We start from the raw sequence: 22,372 nt of genomic DNA, 5'->3' as shown, positions 1-22,372 counted from the left end.
TTCATTATTTGTATACCATGTTTAGTGAAGGGTAACAATGGTGCGTAATTTAAAGAACGCGACACGCTATAATAGTAATAGAATTTAATTTATATATACATCTAGATATTTCTCAACACATACCATTGGTATAAACAGCACTTTCCTTTTTTTTTTGTTTGAATCCTTATCCCTCTTTTCCTACCCTTTCTTCTATTTCAGTAATCTCTTTTTTAATAATTGCTAATATATTTAATGATTCAGCAACCAACAACTGCTAAACCTAGAATTTCTACTTCTTCAAAGTTAAATACTGTTTTATCAAAAAACAAAGAGAATGTTCCTGGAAAGTTGTTTAAAAAGTTTAAATGCCCTTCTTTAGTGATTTCAGAAAAGCGAAAAGAGCTTCCTTTACGCAAAAAGCCAAGAGTTAACTACAGCGAATATGGTTCTGTTGATGGGAAGTATGATTCAGCTTACGTATCTGAAAATGTGTCTGGGTTGGCAACCATCAAAGAAGCTAATCGATTAATACTAAATCATGAACGACGAGATCCCTCAACAGTCATTAAGAAACAGTTCTCTGTGCCTAAACCTATCAAGGGTCATGAAGATATATCTAAACTGTGTGCACATCGTCCACCTCCTACACTGGGAATGAAAAGGAAGGTGGATTTTATTCCTCGTCCCCTTTACGATCCTGCTGATGAATTTGCTATCGTTTTATATGATCCCACTACTGATGCAGATGAGATCATTCCTGATATAAAAGAGGTCTTAGCGGAAAAACGTAAAAAAGATGAATTGTTAAAAAATCGAAAAGGAAAGAAAGAAATTTCTGATAGTGAGCCTGAAAGTGACCATGATTCATGTGTCTCCACTGACACAGTGGCTAGCTGTTCTACCGAGCAAAGTCTCATAACCTCTAATACCTCAAAGCATAGAAGACCAAATAAAAGTTTGAAAGATCTACTAGGAATTCAGAAAGAAAAACCTCCACCTCCTCCTGTTGCTGTTGTCATTGATCCAAAACTTGCTCGTATTCTAAGACCTCATCAAATAGAAGGTGTCAAATTCTTGTACAAGTGTGTAACTGGAAGGATTGACCGTTGTGCAAATGGATGTATTATGGCAGATGAGATGGGACTTGGTAAGACACTTCAATGTATTGCTTTGTTATGGACCCTTTTAAAACAGTCTCCTCAGGCTGGAAAACCGACAATTGAAAAGGCAATTATAACTTGTCCTTCTTCTTTAGTCAAAAATTGGGCTAATGAACTTGTCAAATGGTTAGGAAAAGATGCTATTACTCCATTCATATTGGACGGTAAAAGCTCCAAACAGGAGTTAATCATGGCTTTGCAACAATGGGCATCCGTACATGGACGACAAGTCACACGTCCAGTGCTTATTGCCAGTTATGAAACCCTTAGAAGTTATGTTGAGCATCTCAACAACGCAGAAATTGGAATGCTTCTTTGTGACGAAGGTCATCGTCTTAAGAATAGTGATTCTTTGACTTTTACGGCATTAGACAAGCTAAACGTTCAAAGGCGTGTCATCCTTTCTGGTACCCCTATTCAAAATGATCTAAGCGAATACTTTTCGTTGTTAAATTTTGCGAATCCTGGGTTGTTAGGTTCAAGGCAAGAGTTCAGAAAAAATTATGAAATTCCAATTTTAAAAGGTCGTGATGCTGACGGAACAGAAAAAGATAAGGAGAATGGTGATGCTAAGTTAGCTGAGTTAGCCAAGATTGTCAATCGGTTTATTATTCGTCGTACGAATGATATTCTCTCCAAATATTTGCCTGTTAAATACGAACATGTTGTCTTTTGCAACCTTTCCGAATTTCAGCTTTCTTTGTACAAGCATTTTATTACCTCGCCTGAAATCAATAAAATCTTAAGGGGGACCGGCAGTCAACCACTAAAAGCTATAGGTCTGCTAAAAAAAATATGTAATCATCCTGATCTATTGAATTTAACTGAGGACTTGGAAGGTTGTGAGGCTCTATTCCCTCCAGGATTTATTCCCCGTGAGCTAAGAGGGCGCGATAGAAACATTGACTCCTCTTTATCAGGTAAAATGTTAGTGTTGGAACGAATGCTCTATCAAATAAAACAAGAGACAGACGATAAAATTGTTTTAATTAGCAATTACACCTCCACGCTTGACTTGTTTGAGCAGCTTTGTAGAGCTCGCGGTTACAAGGCTCTTCGGCTAGATGGTACTATGAATGTAAATAAACGACAACGTTTAGTTGACACATTCAATGACCCGGAAAAGGATGCTTTTGTGTTTTTATTATCTTCTAAAGCAGGTGGTTGTGGTATTAACCTTATTGGCGCTAATCGTCTTATTCTGTTTGATCCCGATTGGAATCCAGCCGCCGATCAACAAGCTTTAGCTCGAGTTTGGCGTGATGGGCAAAAGAAGGACTGCTTTGTTTACCGTTTCATAGCTACTGGAACCATCGAAGAAAAGATATTCCAAAGGCAGTCTCATAAGCAATCTTTGTCTTCTTGTGTTGTGGATGAAGCTCAAGATGTCGAAAGACATTTTTCGCTTGATAACTTAAGGCAGCTGTTTCAGCTTAACGATCACACAGTCTGTGAAACTCATGAAACATATAAATGTAAACGGTGTCGTGATGGAAAACAATTCATCCGAGCCCCAGCCATGTTATACGGTGATACTAGCACATGGAATCATTTTACAAATCCCACATTAGACCGAATAGAAGATCACTTGCTAAAACGTGAGGCAGGAAAACAGCAAGTGAGTACCGTTTTCCAATACAAATCTCATTAATTTTTACGTGTTTAATTACGCTGCTCTCTTCACAAATCCTCATATTTTCATTTAGTTTGATTTGTCTTTAAACTACTCTCACCTCTCTTTATCCCTGTTTGATTTGCTATTCGATGCATAAAACAATATCATGAATTTAATTCCGGTTTTTAAAATATAGTTTTTAATTTAATTAATATCCAACCCTCAATTGTATCCTACCAAACCTCAATTACTCCTTGGTAAGCTTTGTGACAAAATTATTACGAATTTACAGGTATGCTGAAATAAATTTTTTTTTTTAGAATGTTATATTCAATTGTTAAGAGCATATAATTTGTCATATTTTTCTGAAACATTTGAAATTGCATTTGTTAGTATTCGAACCCGTGACAGTTTTAGCACTGCTTTTCTATATTAAGATTGGGATGTCTCGAATTTTTGTTATTAACCATGTAGCTACTTTTAGGCAAACTGCATACATCTTATATGCTTTTTGTCACTCTAATAGCTTATATAAACATTGCTTATGTCTAAATACTTTGGACGTTCAAACTCGTGAATGTTCCAATATAGGTAGAAGCTTACATAACCAATTATTTATTTAAGGGTTGTTTCATTTGCAATCTTATATATTACTTCTAAATATTATATATGCATATTTACTTAACAAAAATAGTAACATTCAATAGTAGTTAGACCCGGATTATAAAGCCAATCGACAAATATCAAGTTTGCTGGCAACGGACAATGACTCGAATTTGTCGTCTAATGATGATTTTCTGAGATTGTAAAACGTATCCATAAGGTGAAACCGTTCTTAAATAACGGTTAGAGTTAGTGGTGAGGTTGGATAGAGAGAATATGATTCTCGAACCCATAATTCTTTAAACAATTATTTCTAAAACAATCATATTGGAACTGAAAGTGTTTGGCTATTTTTTGACCTTTATGACAAATAAACGTTAAAAGTTTAAGACGACATTGCACCATAGATTGATGGGTAGGATGTTTTGATAGAGACAAATTCGGAAATTTTAATTTTGTCAACGGTTAAGGATACCAAAAACCGTAGAAATGCTAGATTTTTATTTTTAAAAATTTTGACCTTTTTTCTTTTACATAAGTCCATGAAATCGCATAACAGTATAAAATTCTCTTTCATTGGCGTTAGTCCTTATTCAAACTTTTAGCAGTTCCAATAGCGTTTTGCTTTTGCTGATATGAAGGTGTGGGCCCAGTCTTACGAGCGCTCTTGACGATATCATCACTAGCAAACCCAGGGAGTCGGATGTTCCAGTTCCTTTCTAAATGCAATTGAACATCTCTTACGTCAAGCGTATCAGATTTTCTATGTTTAGCAAGTCTGCATGCAAAATTAGTGACTGATTCGACAAACTCATCAGCAATCTCTAAAAGGAGTTCTTCAACTTCTGGTTCTATTTTCTCTTCCGAGTCAATTTGCTGTAGCAAATCATGCAATTTTCTCTTTGATAATAACCGGTTTCCATTGTCAAGCTCGTAGTGTGGAGCACGAGATAATCCCGGTGTGCTGAGACCAATACTTCCAGATGCATATCCACCAGTTAATGTAGCACGACTCGGAGGAACAGAAAACGGTATTGGTGATTTGGAGTCAACCTTGGGTAAATGGTTCGCTGACATGTAAGAAGGAGTTTGTGACTTTTCAACGTTATTTGCCAAACCCGACTGTTGAGTTGCAGAAGTAGCGAGCTCGGTACTTTCATTGCTAACATTAGCTGCGGAAACGCCAACAGGAGTTTCAGGAACAGAAGACGTCTCGGGATTTATACGTTGTTGAGGAGCATTAGCTTGTGCTTGGGTCTGTTGTAATTGAGGAGTTGAAGCAGTGCTTTTTCTAGTATCAGTTGAGGCGTTCACAGGAGTTGATGTACCAGTATTATTACCGTTAGCAGAAGATGCCTGCCTATTTTGTAATTGTTGAATGGAACGAATGCCGTTAGAAATGGCAGCGGTAAATTGCGCGATTTTTACAGTCAACTCGGACTCCTGCTTTACCAAAGCCTCGCGAGCACTAGTGTCCAATCTTTCATTTGTAGAAAGTTCGTTTTTAATGCGACCTAAAGCCTCTTTCATTTCTGTTAAGTAGTTCTGAGCAGTTTGGAGTTGCCTATGCCTGACTAAAAGCATTGTTTGTTCTTGAGCATTCAACTGAGGTCGCGGGCGGGTATTTGAAGGCTCCGGAGTACCTTGCTGAAGAGCTCCATTGGATTGTAATTGTTGTAAGAGTTGTTGATTTGGAAGTTGTCCAGATTGCGCGTGGCCTTGTAATTGACGACGAATGGTTTGAGCTTGAAGCAAATAAACTTGTCCCTGAGGAGTATTAAGGCCAACGTTTTGAGCAAGTTGCTGATACATAGTCATAGTGTGTAACAAAGATGTTAACTGGTTCGTTCTCTGTTGTGAAAATTGTGCCTGATTTACCGGTCCAGCAGATGGTCGTTGAACTGGTGTTCCAGGGCTTGAATGCTGCCCATTCATTTTCCTTTTTTTATTATTTCCTTTTATGCTATAAACTAGATTAAAAATCCAAAGACAAGCACAGCTTTTTTACTACACAAATATTTGGGAGTTGCCAAACTGACTGCGAGCTAGGGTCGTCGCGAGCGCCTGAGGTAGTACAAGCATTGAAGTCTACTAGTATGGGGGAAATGACTAATTTTCGTATTATAGATAAGTATAAATGAACTAAAAAATAATCACATTTAGTAATTTTGGATTTTTTTGTAACATTGTAGAAATATTTAATCCAGCCAATTTATAATAGATTATAAGCGAAAACAAGAAAATAAATTAAAATACGTATTCAAGACATTAACAAAATAATACCAAAAAAATTATAGAAACGGCTACTTAACTTTCTGAATGAAATATCAAAAGTGGGACCATATTCAAGAAAAAAAAAATTAACTTGAACAGCCTGCTTAATGATATAATATTTTTTAGTTAGGGAATTAATCATGCATCTCCGGATTTATTCGATTCGCCAAAGGGGGATTCCTGGGAGTGCCACATTGAAGTGTATACACTGTTCTTAGCCATAAGCTGTTCATGACTACCTTGCTCAACAACACGACCCTTTTCAAGAACGAATATAATGTCACAATCCTTTATTGTGCGAAGACGGTGAGCGATGAATACACTGGTTTTGTGAGATCCCTTAATAAGATCATTGATATTTCTCAATAGTGCGCGTTCAGTATTAGTGTCCAAAGCTGAAGTGGCTTCGTCAAAAAAAAGAATTTCTGGATTCTTAAGTAATAGCCTTGAAACTGCAAGTCTTTGCTTTTCTCCTCCAGAGATCATTAAACCACGTTCGCCAACTTTTGTTTGATATCCCTCTGGAAAGCTTTCAATAATGTCATGAATCTTAGCTTTTTTGGCGGCTTCCACTATTTCGTCGTTAGATGCCTTCGGATTACCATACCCAATATTGTAAAGGATTGTATCATTAAATAGAGGCGTGTCCTGAGGTACAACACCGATGGCTTTTCGAAGTGAATTTAGAGTTATCTGGTCAAGTCTTTGATTGTCTATTAAAATCTTTCCTGAGTCCGTATCGTAAAAGCGGAACAAAAGTCGAAGGATTGTTGATTTACCACATCCGCTTGCGCCTACAAAAGCGACTTTTGCTCCAGCGGGGATGTTAAAACTGCAACCATTAAGAATAGGTCTATTTGGATTATACGAAAAATGAACGTTATCGAATTGAATAGATCCGCCTTTAAGAACCAAATCTCGAGCATCTGGCGCCTCCTTCACTTGGATATTAATGCGCTTTAAAGAAAACAATTGCTCCATATCAGTAAAAGCCTGTCTCATTTCGCGATAGACAGATCCAAGGAAGTTAAGAGGAATTGACAACTGAAATACTAATTGGTTAATCATGACAAGGTCACCTACAGTAAGGTTGGAAGTTACAATTCCACGACAACCCATGTACATCATCAAAGTAAGAGCGGTAGAGAATATAATAGCCTGTCCTGAATTCAAAAAGGCCAAAGAAGATGCTACCTTAACGTTGGCTTTTTCGTAGGCGGAAAGATGCTTTTCATATCTGCTCATTTCGTATGATTCGTTATTAAAAGTTTTAACGGCTTCATAATTAATCAGAGATTCAATTGCCGCGGCTGATGCTTTACTGTCAGCAGCATTTGCTTGACGACGGAATACAGTTCTCCAGGATGTCGTCCTAACAGTAAAAAGAGCATAAAGAGCAACGGTTGTAGCAGCAATGGCCGAAAACGAAGGTCCGTACTTGTAAGTGAGAATACCACTCACCATAGCAATTTCAAGGGTAATAGGAATGATGTGTAACACCATGGAGGAAAGAATGAAACTAATACCTTTTGTACCACGATCCATTGCTCTAGTAATACTTCCTGTTTGCTTTGAGAGATGAAAATTCATGTCAAGGTTCAACAGATGTTGATAGACATTGCTAGAAACACTTCGAATAGCGCTTTGCGACACAATTGCAAAAACGCTATTCCTTAACTCTTGAAAAACGGTAGAAAATATTCTAGCAAAGCCATAACCGAGAACAACAGCTCCTACAGTAGACCACAATGCTCCTACTTCTTGAACAAGTGTTGTATTCATGGTATCGATAATTGATTTAAAGTAAAAAGGAACTTGGACGTTAAGAATTTTGGCAGCTACAAGTAGTGCGAGAGCCGAAACAACTCTAACTTTCAAATTAGTCTTCCCCTTGGGCCAAATATATTGAAGCATGTCCTTAACAATCATTTGTCCTGTTACATTTTTATCATCTGGTACATCGGAAGCAAGTTTAACAGAAGTATTCAGTGGCTCTTTTTCTTTTGATTTGTTATTCCATAACGCTTTTGAAGCCGAATTATTTCCATTTCTAAGTGGGAAACATTGCTTAGATGCAAAATTGGAAAACCGCAGTATATGTTGAAGAGGTAATATATTTGACTTTCTTAAAACAAGATAAGTTCCACGAGAATTAAGAAAAGAGCGAGCTGGAATATTTCTTGGCGAGCTGATTAATTTCCAGGGACATCGTTCTAGCATTTTTATTAATACAACACTTTAAGATGTCAGAGCTTCAAGCTGTTAGTTATACCCAATATACTGCTCTTCTATTTAAGATAATTAAAGTTTTTAAATCTATATTTAAATAGAATAAACTTGGCTGATAGAATATGAAAAACAGACGAAACGTTCAGTCAGAAAAACCTCAAATAGCCTCCAAAGAGGCAACTTTTTAATAGATGGTATATATGAATAAAAGAACTAAGAGAAGGATAATTCTCAAACCTTTAGTTCTATAAATCTGGCAGACTTAGAAAGTTGTAGATTTTGATTAGATCACGATTGCGAAGTAGAGTCCAACAATTGCAAACTCATCAAAACTGCACTGAGGATTACGAAATTTTTAGCGTGTATTAACCTTTATAAAAGTTTTACATATAATTATTAATGGATAATCTGAGCTGAAGAAATGTGTGCCTAAAGCGTAAACGTAAGAATGATTCGGTGTAGCAAATAAAGGAAAATAGCAAGGAATGAACGCAATGCTTTACCTTTGTTAAAATAATTTGCTGAGCGAGAACAGAATTTCAAAAACAGGCACAGGTGATTTCCATTATATCAAAGATACCAAACGTTTATTACGTTTTGGTTAAACCACCTGCACACACCCAGAGATTGCATACACTTTTGGCAACTCTGGTAAAGTGAATTGAAACATACCTTTTACTAATTACGAGTCGAATTAGTGTTTTTGATGACTTATTAAATAAATGTCTGATTTGTTGAATTATTTACAGTCTATTGCTGCTACATCAGAAAAACTTTTGGAACCGGAAAACCCAAACGCAGCACGTTTCACAGACGCGGTGCTACATACTCATGCTATAACTGATTTAATTCGCGATACTCAGAAGGAAGAACTAATTGCAGCTGAGTTCAAATCTCTACCGAAGGATTGGAGTGAAAGGTTGGCATCAGAAAACCCTGCAGACTACGTTGCTTGTATTGAGGAACTACTAGATATATATCCTATGCAAGGTGGCCGTGAATATTTGGAGACTCTGGTTGAGAAATACAACTTACATATGTCAGGAATTGAGAATTTGGAAAACGTTTTACTGGAACAGAAAGAGCAATTGCAGCAACTTGAAAAACGACAAACCGATCAGGTGTCTGCTAGGGAGAATATTCTACAGCGTGAAACTTCTGAAATCCAAAGACTTGAAAGAGAAATTGAAAAAGTGAAGCAACTGATACAATCTTAGGAAGGCTATTTGCGTTGGTAGTCAGATCGACTTTTCGTATTGGTGAACATTTAGAAAAGGAGAAGCGAGGTCGTTGTTTTATCATGGATTTGAGCAAAGAACAAGAAATGTATTTAAGCGAGGATATAAAAGACCATGGACTCATTCCTTTGAAGTTACATCCTCAAAGAAGCACCCGAGATATTTCTGATTGCAGTTATCCTTCGACGTCAGATGATCGATCGGCTTACTCCCAATACAAACTGATGAAGCTGAAGAGGAAAAAAAGAAGTCGATGTTTTGATATATCATCCTTTAAAAAGCATATTGAAATGTCGCTTGCTAAGAAAAAAGCAAGTTCGTCTACTGTTACTTTGAAGGCTACAAAAGAGCTAGAGGATTATGAATACCTAGAATATGAAAAACATAAAGAGAAGAGAAGAGAATCTTTGGACTGTTTGCTCCAGGAATTCTCTAAAGCGGCAAAGATATTGAACGAAGATAATTAGCAAACTAAGTACATTACAACTCAGGAGCATAATAACTCATTGTTTTTGTAATATTCTCATTTATAGAATAGTATGTGAAAAATACAATAATGTTCATGATAAGTTAAAGACGGCAATTAGATTACTGGCTCAACGCCAGCTTTTGCATTGGACTCATTTGTTGTAATGAGTTCTTAATATTTATACAAACATAAGTACATACTTGTTCTTAAAAGTTCTAAAAGATTTTATTTAAGATATAAATAAAAGTTCAATAGCATAGTATGATAGCAAGTAATGGAACACTATGTATTTATTCTATATTTGATTATTAATATAGAGTAAAAGTCAGGTTCATAGTGTTTCTATTGACTCGTCAACTATAATTATTTTTTGTTGTTACTGAATGATAGAATTTGAACGAATGTTTTAATTGCTAATACCAAGGCTGCTGCTCCACCTTAACAATCACACATTACGCCAAAAAAATTATTTACTCGATTTCTCAAAAAAAACAATAAAAAAGGATCAATAAGAATACCTTTATTAAGAAAAACTTCTTCTTTGGAAAATTAAAGAATACACTTACTGTTGTTTATTTCAGTGTTTGTTATTGTATTCACAATTATTTATTTGTTTACTTATTACATAAGGCTAGTGGATCACCTTAATCTTTCTAACTACACACACCATAAGAGTACAAAATTTTAGCAAGTATTTTGTATCAATTGAAATGTTTAACTTTACAAGACAGTATAGTGTTAAAGACGGCTTAATAACAGATGAATTGGCCAGTCACATCGTTGAGAACTTGCCAGCAAGATATGCTTCTGCTGAAACTTGGAAACGAATCTATTCGTTGCAACATGACGGCGCATCTCTTCAAACAATGTACTTAGCCTGCGAAAAGGAAAAAGCTCGAAGCGGCCATCCTAAAGGGGCTTGCATTTTAGCTGTGCGCGATACAGACGGCGATGTTTTTGGAGTTTTTATCCCTGATTATTTAATTCCTGCACCTCATTACTTTGGTTCCGAGGAAACCTTCTTGTGGAAATATTTTCCTCCCAAAAAGTATGTACATTACCCTTTCGTAGGAAATTCCAATTTTGTTGCATATTGCACCAAAAGCTTTTTGGCATTTGGTGGGGGTAATGGAAGATACAGCCTTTGGCTTGATGGCTCTCTAGAGTACGCTTACTCTAGTCGTACTCCTGCATTCGAAAACAATCCTTTGAGCTATCGTGGCTGTCCTGACCAACGAATCCAAATCGTGGACATCGAGCTCTGGGTATTGGAGTAATATCAACTAACGAATGAAAAGAAAAAAGAAAATAAAAGATGGACTCGGAAATGTGCATCAGCCCAAGTTTTATATTTATATCAAGATTAATATTTTACCGTGCTTTCTTTATGACTAATTTATTCAACCAAAGACAATTTTATGCTGACTCTATGCATTGATTATTATTCTTAATTCAAGTTAACTCGTTGATTTGCATGTTCAATCAATGAATATCGAGTTTACCAGAAATTCGAGCCGTAGGACTCTTCCCTCCCATTTGTGATGTATAGCTTTCTATCATCAGCTAATTTTTAATACTTCTTCTCAATTCCGGAAGATTACGTTTGTTAATTGATCAAGCATGAATATCCTTGCTATTAATTTCTTTACGCCTTATGCATTGAGTGAACGAATCAAATGAAGAGCATCCCCAATATCTTCTCCCCAATTGTCTATTATTTATTAATTTTCTCTTTTTCTATTCATAACTTTTAATGCTACACTTAGTATATTTATTCACGTGGTTGCTTTTCATCAACAATTCGTATCGTCCCTAATTGACGAATCGATTTCTACCATCCACTTTATATCAGTAATAATAATTATTATGAAGTTTTATTTATTATGTTTCTTTTTGATTACCGTGTAAACACTTGAAACCTGTATTCAAATCTCGATAAACTACCATAAGATTAGTAAAATGTTTGCAACCACTACCCAATTGTAGAAAACAAATTGACAAAATTTACCAACTTAACAGGATAAATCACCGTTTATATCTTCTGTTTATTATGTGGAATTTTTGTGGTTACTTAAATAAAACCACTTTCTTTCGCCAATAAACTATAAAAGAAATGAGCTATGCAAATTTAATATCCTAAATTTAATTACTCTTTGATTATTAACGTCTTTATAAATTCCTTTTTAGTCTCTAGTTGATGAATTGTTTAGAATAATCTTTAAGTTATAAGGCAGTGGAGCACGGCATCCTTAAATGACTGTTTGGGCTTAAATGATATTGAGAAATATGTCTAATCCCTCTACATTGTCGAAATGCCTCCATCCAAAGGGCTGAATGGCAAGCTAGAAAAGCCAAAACACGCTCTGCAAGGTAATGTTTTTGGGATTCAAAAAGTGTTTGTTACTAATTTTTAGCGATTGTTTTGTCGGATTCTTATAATTATCGGTTTCGCCCTCTTACATTAGATAAACCTCGCGTATGCAATTACCAGTGTACACTTTAAGTACTAATATTATTAGTGTCTTCTTCCTTTAGCAAATACCCCTTTAATAGAGTACACTTTTGAGTTTTTGGCATTGGCCGGGGTGCAAGAAGTTTATGTATTTTGCTGTGCCCATGCAGGACAAATTCGAGAATATATAGAGTATGTGCTAAATTGAGGTCTTAAATTCGAATTTCTGATACGATATAACTAACACAATATAACCCACAGAAAGTCAAAGTGGAATCTTCCCTCTTCCCCCTTTAGTGTAAACACGATTGTGTCAAGAGAATCTCTGTCGGTTGGTGATGCTTTAAGAGAGCTCGATTCAAAACAGCTAATTACCTCCGATTTCATACTCGTATCAGGCGATGTGGTATCCAATGTGCCTCTAAACGAAGTTTTGAAAGAACATCGGAAGCGCCGTGAAGATGATAAAAATGCTATTATGACAATGGTTGTACGAGAAGCAAGTCCATTTCATCGTACACGCGCCCGTACAGAGAGTTCTGTTTTCGTGATAGATAAAAAGACCAGCCAATGCGTGCATTATCAAGCTAACGAAAGGGGAAAACATTATGTTTCTATGGATCCCGAAATCTTTAATGAGCATGAAGAGTTGGAGGTTCGAAATGATTTGATTGACTGTCAAATTGACATTTGCTCCAATGATGTACCTGCCCTTTTTACTGAAAACTTTGATTACCAAGACATTCGAAAAGACTTCGTATATGGTGTTTTAACCTCTGATCTTTTAGGAAAAAAGATTCATTGCCATGTTGCTAAAGAAAATTATGCAGCTCGTGTTCGTAGTCTTCAAACTTATGATGCTATTAGCAAAGATGTTCTTTCTCGATGGGTCTATCCTTTTGTTCCCGATAGCAATCTTCTTAACCAAACTTTTAGTTATCAAAGACATCAGATTTATAAGGAAGAAGACGTTGTTCTTGCTCGTTCTTGCATTATTAAGGCACGAACTTTGATCGGTGCCTATACCAAAGTCGGTGATGCGTCTGTGGTTGCGAATACTATCATTGGTAGGAATTGTACCATAGGCAGCAATTGTAGTATAGACAGTGCTTTCCTTTGGGAAGATGTTGTCATTGGAGATAATTGTCGAATTGGCAAAGCCATTCTTGCCAATTCTGTAAAAATTGGAAATAATTGTTCAATTGAAGATGGTGCTATAGTAGCTGCAGGCGTTGTTATTGGGGATAATACAATAATTGAAAAAAATAAGCGTCTTACAACTTTCGAGAGTCACTCTCAAGGAACTTTGAACGATCCATCTTTGGTAGGGATTGGTGGACGTGGTCAAGAATATCATGCCGAAGAGGATTCTGATGATGAGGGAGAGTTTATGGAGGCTTCAGGGCTTATTGAAAGTACAAATGAGTTACATTTATCTGATTCAGAATCTTCAGAGACAAGTTCGTCTTCTGAAGAAGATATGGAATTTATTCCCTTTTCAGCTAGACGCGATTCTGCCAATACAATTAACTCAGAGGATTTCGATGAAGGAGATTTCAACAAGGAAGCTCAGCAGAGTCTTGAACGTGCCTTTGAAGAAAACCACCAAATTGATATTGCTGCTCTTGAACTCAATACCCTCCGAATGGCCATGAATGCCAACTATCACGAGGTGCGATCCGCAATTGTTCTTGCTCTTTTAAGGCGTATCATGCACTTAGATGTATCCCCCAAGGAGGCACTAGCAAAAGTAATGACACGTTGGGGTCCATTGCTTGCAAAACTGACATTTAGCCATGAAGAGCAAGTTGACAACGTATTAACGCTGCAGAAGTACTGTGTCCGTTTGAGTATGACTCGGCACTTTTTACAACTTTTGGGATATTTCTACCAATTAGAAATTGCTGAAGAGAATGCCATTCAAGAATGGTATTCTGATCCCCGCTCTAGCGAAGGAGAATTGGCTGCGCTTCGTGATGCCGGTGGCAAACAATTTGTCGACTGGTTGAATACTGCTGAAAGTGAAAGCGAGAGTGAAGAAGGGTCAGAATAATAGTTCCCTTACAAATCCTGAACTCTGACTTAAAACAGTGTTATGAAAGTGGTTTCTGTCTACTCAAAAAAAAAGGGTCACTCATAATTTAGCTGGCTATTATTTTCTAGCAAATAATAATACGATAGAGAAGAAAAATAAAATTTTGGTCTACAGGGCGCGTTGTTAAAATCCAGCACTATTCTGTTAATTACACGCATAGTTATTTACGATAATATCAGTTGGACGAATTCAATATTTTTAGCTGAAATGTAAGAAATACAACAAGCGAATGAAGATAATATAATTTGAGCAAACCGAAGAAAATAGTGGCTAAAATACAATGCAAAAACTGAAAAGTTATATTGATTATGTCTCTTCTGTACATGTTTCTAGTTGTAGTTGATATGAAAGACAATTCCGACACTGTTTGGAATTTGTGGAATTTAAACAACTAGTCATGGGATATGAAAAGCCTTTCTTCGAAAAGAAAGCCTTAACTTGAACCCCAAAGAGAACATAGATACATAGACCAAAGATTAAACCTTTAACTAAATCAAACAGAAGTGATAGATAGTTTTTTATATAAAACAAAAGTAAAAGAGACCTGATAGTAAAAATAAGAAATATATAACATTAAGACTTTTCCATCAATGTGGATGCTGTAAGTCTGCTTGAATGGGATCCTGTAACATCTGTTGAGGATACATAGGAGCATCATTCTCTAAGTAAAATGTCACAGGAGCCTTATCGTCTTTAGCTTCTTTCGTGGAGGGAACATCAGACATATTAATTGAGTTATCCGCTTGTAAAAGATTCAAAAGTTGCTTTTTTAAAAGTTGAAGTAGAGTCAACTTTGTAAATGGCTTAACTAATAGATCTGTTACACCATGATTAAAGTAGGTAACTGCATCATTCATCGATATATTTGAAGTTATAGCCAAAATCGGTGTGTTATGATCGTATTGACGAATTAAACAGGTTACAGACAGTCCATCCAAATTAGGAAGTATAAAGTCCATTAAGATGAGATCGAATCCACCAGCATTAGCTTTATTTACGGCACCAATTCCATCGACAGCTACATCGACCTGGCAATCAAATGAAGTTAAAAATTTGATAGTCATTCTACGAGAAAGTTCATCATCTTCGACAAGTAAAATCCTTGGTTGCCGCTTCCACAAGCCAGTAGTTGGAACAGCAGCGCCCATTTGAGACATGGACGTTGCTACTGAACTAGCTTTGGCAAGGGAATCGTTTGAAATTTGAGAAAATGACTTTGCCATGGAAGCATTGGAGTCAAGATGGGTGGTAAAGCTTCCTGGATTTGGATGCTGAATCGGTTGAAATTTTTCGTACATCGGATATGAGCCATGGGCGTGTGGATTCAAAGAATGGTCATTAGATGATAAAGGGGTATTTAGAGAGGCGGCAGAGGCCATGGAGTCTGCCGGCTTTTCCTGATTTGCCAGTTCATAATCAGATGAAGGAGTATTATACAAAGAAGGTTGTGCTGTGCCAAGATTGGTGTCAACAGTCATCTTTGAAGAAGCGGTAGTAGCAGCGGAAGCCTGTTGAATTTGATTTGGTATCTGTTGTGGAGAAGTAGTTGCAACTTGGCCCTTCGCTAACGCTTGGTATGCATTTAATAACTCCTGGAGAGGATGAGAGGGAACAAACATGGCTCCGGGATTAGCTTGCCGTTGAGTAGATCCCTCTAAATCGCAGAGGTAAGATATGATGCTACTCATAAGCAAATCTCTAGACTCAATCCCCCGCTTGAGTTCAAACATTTTAAGAAGTATCGTTTGGTAACTTGTGGCAAGACCCGAAAGATTTCTATCAAGTAATTTTTGAAAGTCTAATATAGAATCCACCTGCTGTTTTAGGTTTTCAATAACTGGAGCAGTGTTCTCGTTAGCTAAATTGCGCTTGGACGGAGCCTTTCGCTTAATATTGTCGAGCAGGTCCTTATGATGAAGCTGAAAGTCGTCATGACGAAACTCCCAAGCCTAAAGAAGAGAATGATTAGTATAATAGAAATTCTAAAAGGAGGGATGGCTTTTTTACAAGTATGATGGAATGAAGACAAGTTTGTTTCTCAAACCTATTCAACAAGTATGAAGCCCCTAAATCCTTAACCCATATGACATACCCCTTCACCATATATACTCGGCGCGCCTTCTTCGTGCCGTACTTTGTGAAAATCATATCTAGACGATTAGCAAGTGTAAAAAAAAAATAAATAAATAAAAATATCTCATACTTGTTGAGTTGTCGGACAAAACTTGCAAAGTTACTATGTTTGAAGTGGCGAGGCAGAATGGTCTTTGTAAACTCGTTGGTCTAAAAAGCAGTAAGTTAGTGATAAACTCAGGGAAACAAAGGGGAAAGGGGAAAAAGGAATTTTGAATGCGGAAAAGTAGATTAGAGTGACAAAGAAAGGAGAAAAATGCAAACGTAAGAGAAAAAAAAACATAAGACTAGAAGAATAGCTAGTCAAAAGCCAAAGTTTAAAAAGAAGGTAAGGCCTAAAAATAAAATTGGTCTCTAAGAGATGTAAAAACTATTACTCAAAAAAGATGATGACAAGGAATAAGTCTGTTCGAAAAAATCGAGATGCAATGCGAAAAAAAAGGACAAAGTACTAGGGTATGGAAACAAAGCAAATTCGACGACTCAGGTTTACGGGCAAACTGGACGTTTTTCAGCGTAACATTGGTAATACTAAAAAGAAAACAACGAATAGAATTGTTTTATTTCAAAAAGAAAAGCGATTTTTGTAATAAAACAACCCGATTGTTGCGATAGGAATCTCTTGCTGCCTCAAAAGATTCCTTTCCCATCATTGTCAATCCTTTTTAATTCAAGTTGTAATCAGAAAGAAAAAGGAAACAAATCAAGAATAGTAAAAAAATTATTTTTTAGCAAACCTTCAAAAAAAATCTCCCCTCTTTTACTAGCTTTTCGAGGATAAACAATAAAAGTAGAATGCTTTCTCTGGTTAAATAACAACAATGGCGGCGATAAATATAATGATAACTCATTCTTCCTTTCTTCTCTCTTTTACATCCAGCAAACAAATTTTCAAGGATTTCTTACATCCAACACAATAAAAGAATCCCCAGAATCGCTCCAGCGCAGGATATGCCTATATTCGGGTTCTTCCAACATGTTGAAGAGTTTTCGCACCTAATTCAACAACGTTAGTATGAGAAAACATAGTTTTATCACGAAACGTGAAATTTTATAATTATAAAAAATTCATCGGAAAAAGGAACCAACATACAAAGTCGGAGGATCCGTTCGAAGACGGCATCTTCTCGTTTAATATATGACCAAACGGTCGTATTTACAAAAAATCTTCACCTTTTCAACAATGTTGTTGGTTGTTGGAGAGTTGCAAATTTTGAGGTGTGGTGGATATGACACCCTCGAGGCTTCCATGTGGCTATTTGCCGATGCTCACAAGGGCGTGTTAGCTTACGCAACGTTGGTTAAACGATGAACGGCAGGAGATCGGCAATGCAAATTCGACATATTTTTTAACGTTAATTGCAGCAAAAACTTCTCAATTAATGAACCCTCAAAAACAATGCGAAACCCGCATATTACTGTCTTTTTCACTACCCTCCAGAAAAGGGATCTTTCGTACTGATCTCTCTCCTTTACGGTGCTTGATTTGACTTGATGATGCTGTTCACCGATTGCGAAACGTTGCAAAGTTAAATCTAGTATAGTGCATACCATCGTACTGCATTATCCCAAACTCTTCCTGAACCGGCTAAAGCGCGCGGGGCTCCCTAGGCAGTCATCATCGCAGACGTAACGACCGTCCCACATACGTTTGTGCAAGCGTGCTGTGGGCACAGCAAGAATAAACACATGGGATGGATGACACAGTAATAAGGCTGAGTTGCTGCGGTTCTTGGTAGTGTATCGATGGTGCATGCGTGGAGTATGTAGAGCAAAAGGATCACTATGCGATATTTCCTTGGTATAAACGCTGACACGGGATTTTTTAAAAAGCATTTTTTTTTCGATCGTTTACGTTTCCTTTATTTTTTTTATTGGAATCCACTGTGCAATATGCTCGTTGAACCATTCAGAAAAGAGATGCTCTTTATGCATTCAACACAATTGACCTTGCTATAAGAATATCCAGCAGACGCTCTTACTTTGAATGCTCAAGTGTGTGTGCTGCGGTCTACCTTTGTGTACAGTAGTTTCAACGTTAAAGGACAAGTGATTAGCTATGGGAGCTTATCGCATATTATAAAAATGCATTGGAATTTGGGAATACACACCCAACTTTGTGTACCCACTACACCTTGCAGTGGATGATGATTTTTTTGTCAACATCGTGTGATGCCGGACCAGACAAAACTTTTGACGCATACAGATCGACCAGCAAAAGCGGAAATTGCCTGTTAAAAAGCACCGAATGACAAAGTTTGAATAAACGACGCCAGGACATTGATGGACGAGTCCCTTTTTCTATGAAAAGGAAAGCGAAATAAACCGATTCCTCACTTGCTGATTGTACTCAATTAAACGAGGCTTTTACATTATCAACAAAGGGAAACAAAATAAGAATTGAGAAAGAAAAAGAAGTCCCCTGATTCATTAGAAATGACCCCTGATCCCTTGGCTCGGTTTTCGAACAAGAGAATAGATACATGTTATGCTTATTTGAAATGCTTCATAAGATTATATAAACGAAATAAATATTCTCATAGAATCCCATTATAAAGTATTCATCCTTAGAATACGTAGTTATTGGATTAGAAGACAATGTATTGATTCGTTAAATATCTTTTGCATCAAAAAATTTCTCCGCTCGTAAAATTATAAAAAAGATGGCGAGCGATACGATAAGTGCAGAGATAAGGGTATGACGCTATTAGTGCTGACTCAGCTCCGCGGTTTATTATTACACTGGCAATAGCAATAGCAATAGCAATAGCATTACATCCATGACAGATTTAACATAGCAAGGATAAGGGGTGCCCTAAAAGTAATTTAGATATTGCATCGTTTTTCGTTAATGCAAATAGTAAAATATAATTAATTTACATTAAAGAAATAACAGCAACATCTTTTTTACTTTAAAAGTAATAACAAAACTGCACTTCCATTTTTAAAAGCAATAAGAAATGTTTGCGAAATCCCCTATTCATGGGATGAACGCGTCGACTAGTCCAGTCAATAAGTCAAACGACACACACTTGCAATATCTTTTAGCAAACATGATCTGTTGCACATTCCTAGCATTTGTCTTGAATTTCCCATCTGGGTAGGAAGACTTGGCTTCAAGATTTTTTTCCATTTCACAAGGCGTAACTAATGAAGTAGAAAAAAGGCATTTTCAAACGCGTATCCATCCCATCCATCCTCTCTAAAACTTGCATTTTTAAAAGTTTCTCAATTGTGTATTCACACTATAGCAATAGCAAATGGGGGAAGCTTTTTCCATTTATTATGCTTAAACTAGTAGCACAAGTTTTCATTTTATTAACCCATACTGAAAAGCGCGCTCTCTTCATCTAGTAAATACGTGCCCTTCACAACCTTCCATTAATTTAATCCAAGGGCTCGCTTGAACCCTTCCCATTGGTCTACTTTGTCGACCGATTTCGTTAACTGAGATTAATGTGCTTTAATTATACACTGTTATTTGCACATTCGGAACTGAATACGCCAAGTGCCGTTCGATTCGCTATCGTACCTACATCTTGTGCTCACTTATTGCACGGTACCTCGTTTAAGCGATTCGAGGCATTTAGGCTCACTTCTGCTGCATATTGGCCAATATCTTCGCCTTTTCAGCTTTAAAGTGTAACTATTTTCTCATCCAATCAGTTATCTGATCGCTATCTGATTTTTACCCCGATTGGTCGATTGTGCATCTAGGAGTTTTCATTTGTCAAAGGTCAATGTGGAAAAATCTAATCTGATAAAATTTTTTCATCTTTAAGATTACCCACGCTTATACAATAACCGCGTTCTCTCACATTACTCTCTACCCTGATACTGGCTGACATCTCAACCCAAATATTCGGTTGAGTTAGTTTCTTTCTTCCCCCTTCAGTCTTTCCCCTATCCGTAGACCGTCGACTTGTTAATCCTTTTCAGTTTGAAATTTCCTAGCAGATTCGTATCACTAGTTCAATTCTGAAGCCTGTTTGGGTTTTTATATGAATAAGACCCTCATACTGAGTAACAAGCCGTTTTCTTTCTAGACTATACAAGTATACCTTTGCTTACACGTCTCCCCTACTTTTGTTTATTTTGTCTAGGCCTGTTGCGTGGAAATTCTACATATTTCTTCTTAATTATTCGTAAATACAAACTCTTGTTTTTTTTCTATCTCCCCCTTATCGGTGTGTGTAAAAAAAAAAATCAGCTAGCTGTCGACGCAGCTGAGTTTTCATATACCTTTTCTTTTCTTTTTTTATTTTTTTTTATTTTTTCAAGTCAAAGCAAATATAGTCAAGGATATTCAGAGGTATAGGACACAAGGCACTTTGCTCTTTGTCATTGCTTTCTATTTTGTCAAATCAACAGCCAAGTCATCATTCAAACTTCATTTGGCTGCAAACCTTAAAATTCATTCTTGGTGTCTTCATACATTGAGTTTTGTTTTTTTTAAACCATTTCTCATTCCTTTTTCGTCAATATATCCTAACTAATCTTCTGGGGTCATTGCGTCTGGTTTCTTGTGTGTGTTTTTTTACAGAACATAAACTAACGCTTATTTTTTATTGGAAATCCCATCATTTATTAAAAAAATTAATTATTTTTCGTTTTATTTTAAAAAAGCTGTTTTGCTAAAGGACTTGCACTACATCGAACATTTTGCTTCTTGTCCGTTTTTTTCAACTCGTCGTGGTTAATTTATATTCTTCTCAATATAAACCTTCATTATGACTTATGCAGCAGAGGATTTTGATTACGAAGGTCTACCCATCGGTTCCCCAATGTATGCACATTTGCTTGCTGGCGCTTTTTCTGGCATCTTAGAGCATTCCGTCATGTACCCAGTTGATGCGATAAAAACACGAATGCAAATGCTTAATGGGGTCTCCCGTAGCGTTAGTGGGAATATTGTTAACTCGGTTATTAAAATTAGTTCCACAGAGGGTGTTTATTCTCTTTGGCGTGGAATTAGCAGTGTCATTATGGGGGCTGGACCTTCACATGCCATATACTTTTCCGTTCTTGAATTCTTTAAATCCAAAATTAATGCCTCTCCTGATCGGCCGCTGGCAAGTGCTTTGGCTGGTGCTTGTGCGATTACTATTAGCGACGCGTTTATGACTCCATTTGATGTTATAAAGCAACGCATGCAACTTCCATCTCGTAAATATAAGTCTGCATTGCATTGTGCCACAACTGTTTTCCGAAACGAGGGTTTGGGAGCATTTTACATTTCCTATCCAACCTGTATAGCAATGTCGATACCCTTCACTGCTATTCAAGTGGCTACGTATGATACCTGTATGTCCTTTTTAAACCCAAATGCTGTTTATGATCCTACCTCTCATATTATATCCGGTGGTTTGAGTGGAGCAATAGCCTCAAGCTTAACCACCCCTCTTGATGTCGTGAAAACTCTTCTCCAAACTCGTGGTTCGTCGTCAATTCCTGAAGTTCGAAAATGTAAGGGTTCCTTGGACGTGGTACGTTTTATTTATAATTATGGTGGAATACCGTCTTTCTTTAAGGGAATCAGGCCTCGTATGGTAGTAGCAATGCCGGCTACGGCGGTTTCTTGGGCTGCTTACGAAGCAGGTAAAGAAATTTTGATTCGTGTTTCCAAAACTTCTCAAGCCTAAGTTTATGTGTGTGTTTTCTTTATTTCATCCGTTTAGATATTCTGGGGTTTCTTATGACTATCGAGACGATTTACTAAAGGCATTTTCTGGTTCTTTGGCTGATCTTTGTAAAATATAAAATATTCCCTTTTAACGCAATTTTTTTCCTTTCTGTCTTATTTTATAATGATGTGTCTTTTGAGGCAAGTTCTGTTTTTACTTAATTTTTGCCATGTTTTTTAGACGGACAATGTCTTTAGTCGGGGAGGGTTTGTTTGTATATACTTCATCTAATCATTTTCTGTGAAGATGGAATTTACTATGTTTTCAGCACCTGATTGAATTAAAAAAAAATGGCATTTCCAGTATATTCATCAAGCGTGCGATAGGAAAACATATTAAAGTATTATGTTTTGCTTTATCTTCAATATAATTTCATAGCTAGCATGTGTGGTAAAGTGAAATCTTGTAAATAAAGAAAAGTATTATTGAAATTGGAAA

At 36.6% G+C, this 22,372-nt stretch overlaps 8 protein-coding genes and 10 long non-coding RNA genes across 18 annotated transcripts; 9 read left to right on the top strand and 9 right to left on the bottom strand.

Annotated features, from left to right (window-relative positions):
• Positions 1–114: 114 nt before the first annotated feature.
• rad54 (DNA repair protein) lies at positions 115–3,020 on the top strand. Its single transcript, NM_001019713.3, has one exon. The coding sequence runs from the start codon at positions 235–237 to the stop codon at positions 2,791–2,793; it is 2,559 nt and encodes an 852-aa protein (NP_594290.1). The 5' UTR covers positions 115–234; the 3' UTR covers positions 2,794–3,020.
• On the bottom strand, positions 411–744 carry SPOM_SPNCRNA.3647. Its single transcript, NR_193010.1, has one exon. It is a non-coding gene; the product is annotated as a non-coding RNA (long non-coding RNA).
• SPOM_SPNCRNA.3646 lies at positions 2,965–3,243 on the bottom strand. The gene has a single exon (NR_193009.1). It is a non-coding gene; the product is annotated as a non-coding RNA (long non-coding RNA).
• A 108-nt stretch (positions 3,244–3,351) lies between these two features.
• On the bottom strand, positions 3,352–5,391 carry taf12 (SAGA complex/transcription factor TFIID complex subunit A Taf12). The gene has a single exon (NM_001019712.3). The coding sequence runs from the start codon at positions 5,293–5,295 to the stop codon at positions 3,943–3,945; it is 1,353 nt and encodes a 450-aa protein (NP_594289.1). The 5' UTR covers positions 5,296–5,391; the 3' UTR covers positions 3,352–3,942.
• A 154-nt stretch (positions 5,392–5,545) lies between these two features.
• On the bottom strand, positions 5,546–8,301 carry atm1 (ABC family Fe transporter Atm1). The gene has a single exon (NM_001019711.3). It carries the CDS (start codon positions 7,852–7,854, stop codon positions 5,773–5,775), a length of 2,082 nt encoding a protein of 693 aa, NP_594288.2. The 5' UTR covers positions 7,855–8,301; the 3' UTR covers positions 5,546–5,772.
• On the top strand, positions 5,622–7,532 carry SPOM_SPNCRNA.3645. The gene has a single exon (NR_193008.1). It is a non-coding gene; the product is annotated as a non-coding RNA (long non-coding RNA).
• SPOM_SPNCRNA.3644 lies at positions 7,747–8,109 on the top strand. Its single transcript, NR_193007.1, has one exon. It is a non-coding gene; the product is annotated as a non-coding RNA (long non-coding RNA).
• A 184-nt stretch (positions 8,302–8,485) lies between the features above and the next one.
• Positions 8,486–9,681, top strand: spc34 (DASH complex subunit Spc34). Its single transcript, NM_001019710.3, has one exon. The coding sequence runs from the start codon at positions 8,586–8,588 to the stop codon at positions 9,078–9,080; it is 495 nt and encodes a 164-aa protein (NP_594287.1). The 5' UTR covers positions 8,486–8,585; the 3' UTR covers positions 9,081–9,681.
• A 329-nt stretch (positions 9,682–10,010) lies between these two features.
• On the top strand, positions 10,011–11,454 carry oxr1 (V-type ATPase inhibitor and disassembly protein in response to oxidative stress Oxr1). Its single transcript, NM_001019709.3, has one exon. The coding sequence runs from the start codon at positions 10,281–10,283 to the stop codon at positions 10,845–10,847; it is 567 nt and encodes a 188-aa protein (NP_594286.1). The 5' UTR covers positions 10,011–10,280; the 3' UTR covers positions 10,848–11,454.
• SPOM_SPNCRNA.3643 lies at positions 10,341–10,865 on the bottom strand. Its single transcript, NR_193006.1, has one exon. It is a non-coding gene; the product is annotated as a non-coding RNA (long non-coding RNA).
• Positions 11,455–11,712: 258 nt separating the features above from the next.
• On the bottom strand, positions 11,713–14,103 carry SPOM_SPNCRNA.3642. Its single transcript, NR_193005.1, has one exon. It is a non-coding gene; the product is annotated as a non-coding RNA (long non-coding RNA).
• On the top strand, positions 11,874–14,250 carry tif225 (translation initiation factor eIF2B epsilon subunit tif225). Its single transcript, NM_001019708.3, has 4 exons — positions 11,874–11,940; positions 11,985–12,046; positions 12,090–12,214; positions 12,284–14,250. The coding sequence occupies exons 1-4, from the start codon at positions 11,883–11,885 to the stop codon at positions 14,073–14,075; spliced, it is 2,037 nt and encodes a 678-aa protein (NP_594285.1). The 5' UTR covers positions 11,874–11,882; the 3' UTR covers positions 14,076–14,250.
• A 42-nt stretch (positions 14,251–14,292) lies between these two features.
• Positions 14,293–17,448, bottom strand: prr1 (stress-responsive DNA-binding transcription factor Prr1). Its single transcript, NM_001019707.3, has 5 exons — positions 17,344–17,448; positions 17,157–17,246; positions 16,321–16,400; positions 16,210–16,267; positions 14,293–16,066 (listed from the first exon to the last, which is right to left on the bottom strand). Exons 1-5 carry the CDS (start codon positions 17,371–17,373, stop codon positions 14,705–14,707), a joined length of 1,620 nt encoding a protein of 539 aa, NP_594284.1. The 5' UTR covers positions 17,374–17,448; the 3' UTR covers positions 14,293–14,704.
• A 323-nt stretch (positions 17,449–17,771) lies between these two features.
• Positions 17,772–20,217, bottom strand: SPOM_SPNCRNA.3639. Its single transcript, NR_193002.1, has one exon. It is a non-coding gene; the product is annotated as a non-coding RNA (long non-coding RNA).
• SPOM_SPNCRNA.3641 lies at positions 17,775–18,757 on the top strand. The gene has a single exon (NR_193004.1). It is a non-coding gene; the product is annotated as a non-coding RNA (long non-coding RNA).
• On the top strand, positions 19,220–19,472 carry SPOM_SPNCRNA.3640. The gene has a single exon (NR_193003.1). It is a non-coding gene; the product is annotated as a non-coding RNA (long non-coding RNA).
• Positions 20,079–22,318, top strand: mrs3 (mitochondrial iron ion transporter). The gene has a single exon (NM_001019706.3). The coding sequence runs from the start codon at positions 20,981–20,983 to the stop codon at positions 21,890–21,892; it is 912 nt and encodes a 303-aa protein (NP_594283.1). The 5' UTR covers positions 20,079–20,980; the 3' UTR covers positions 21,893–22,318.
• On the bottom strand, positions 20,528–20,825 carry SPOM_SPNCRNA.3638. The gene has a single exon (NR_193001.1). It is a non-coding gene; the product is annotated as a non-coding RNA (long non-coding RNA).
• Positions 22,319–22,372: the final 54 nt, after the last annotated feature.

This window comes from Schizosaccharomyces pombe (assembly GCF_000002945.2).
Source record: "Schizosaccharomyces pombe strain 972h- genome assembly, chromosome: I".
Taxonomy (NCBI): Eukaryota; Fungi; Ascomycota; class Schizosaccharomycetes; order Schizosaccharomycetales; family Schizosaccharomycetaceae; genus Schizosaccharomyces; species Schizosaccharomyces pombe.
This window is presented reverse-complemented; position numbering and strand designations above follow the sequence as displayed.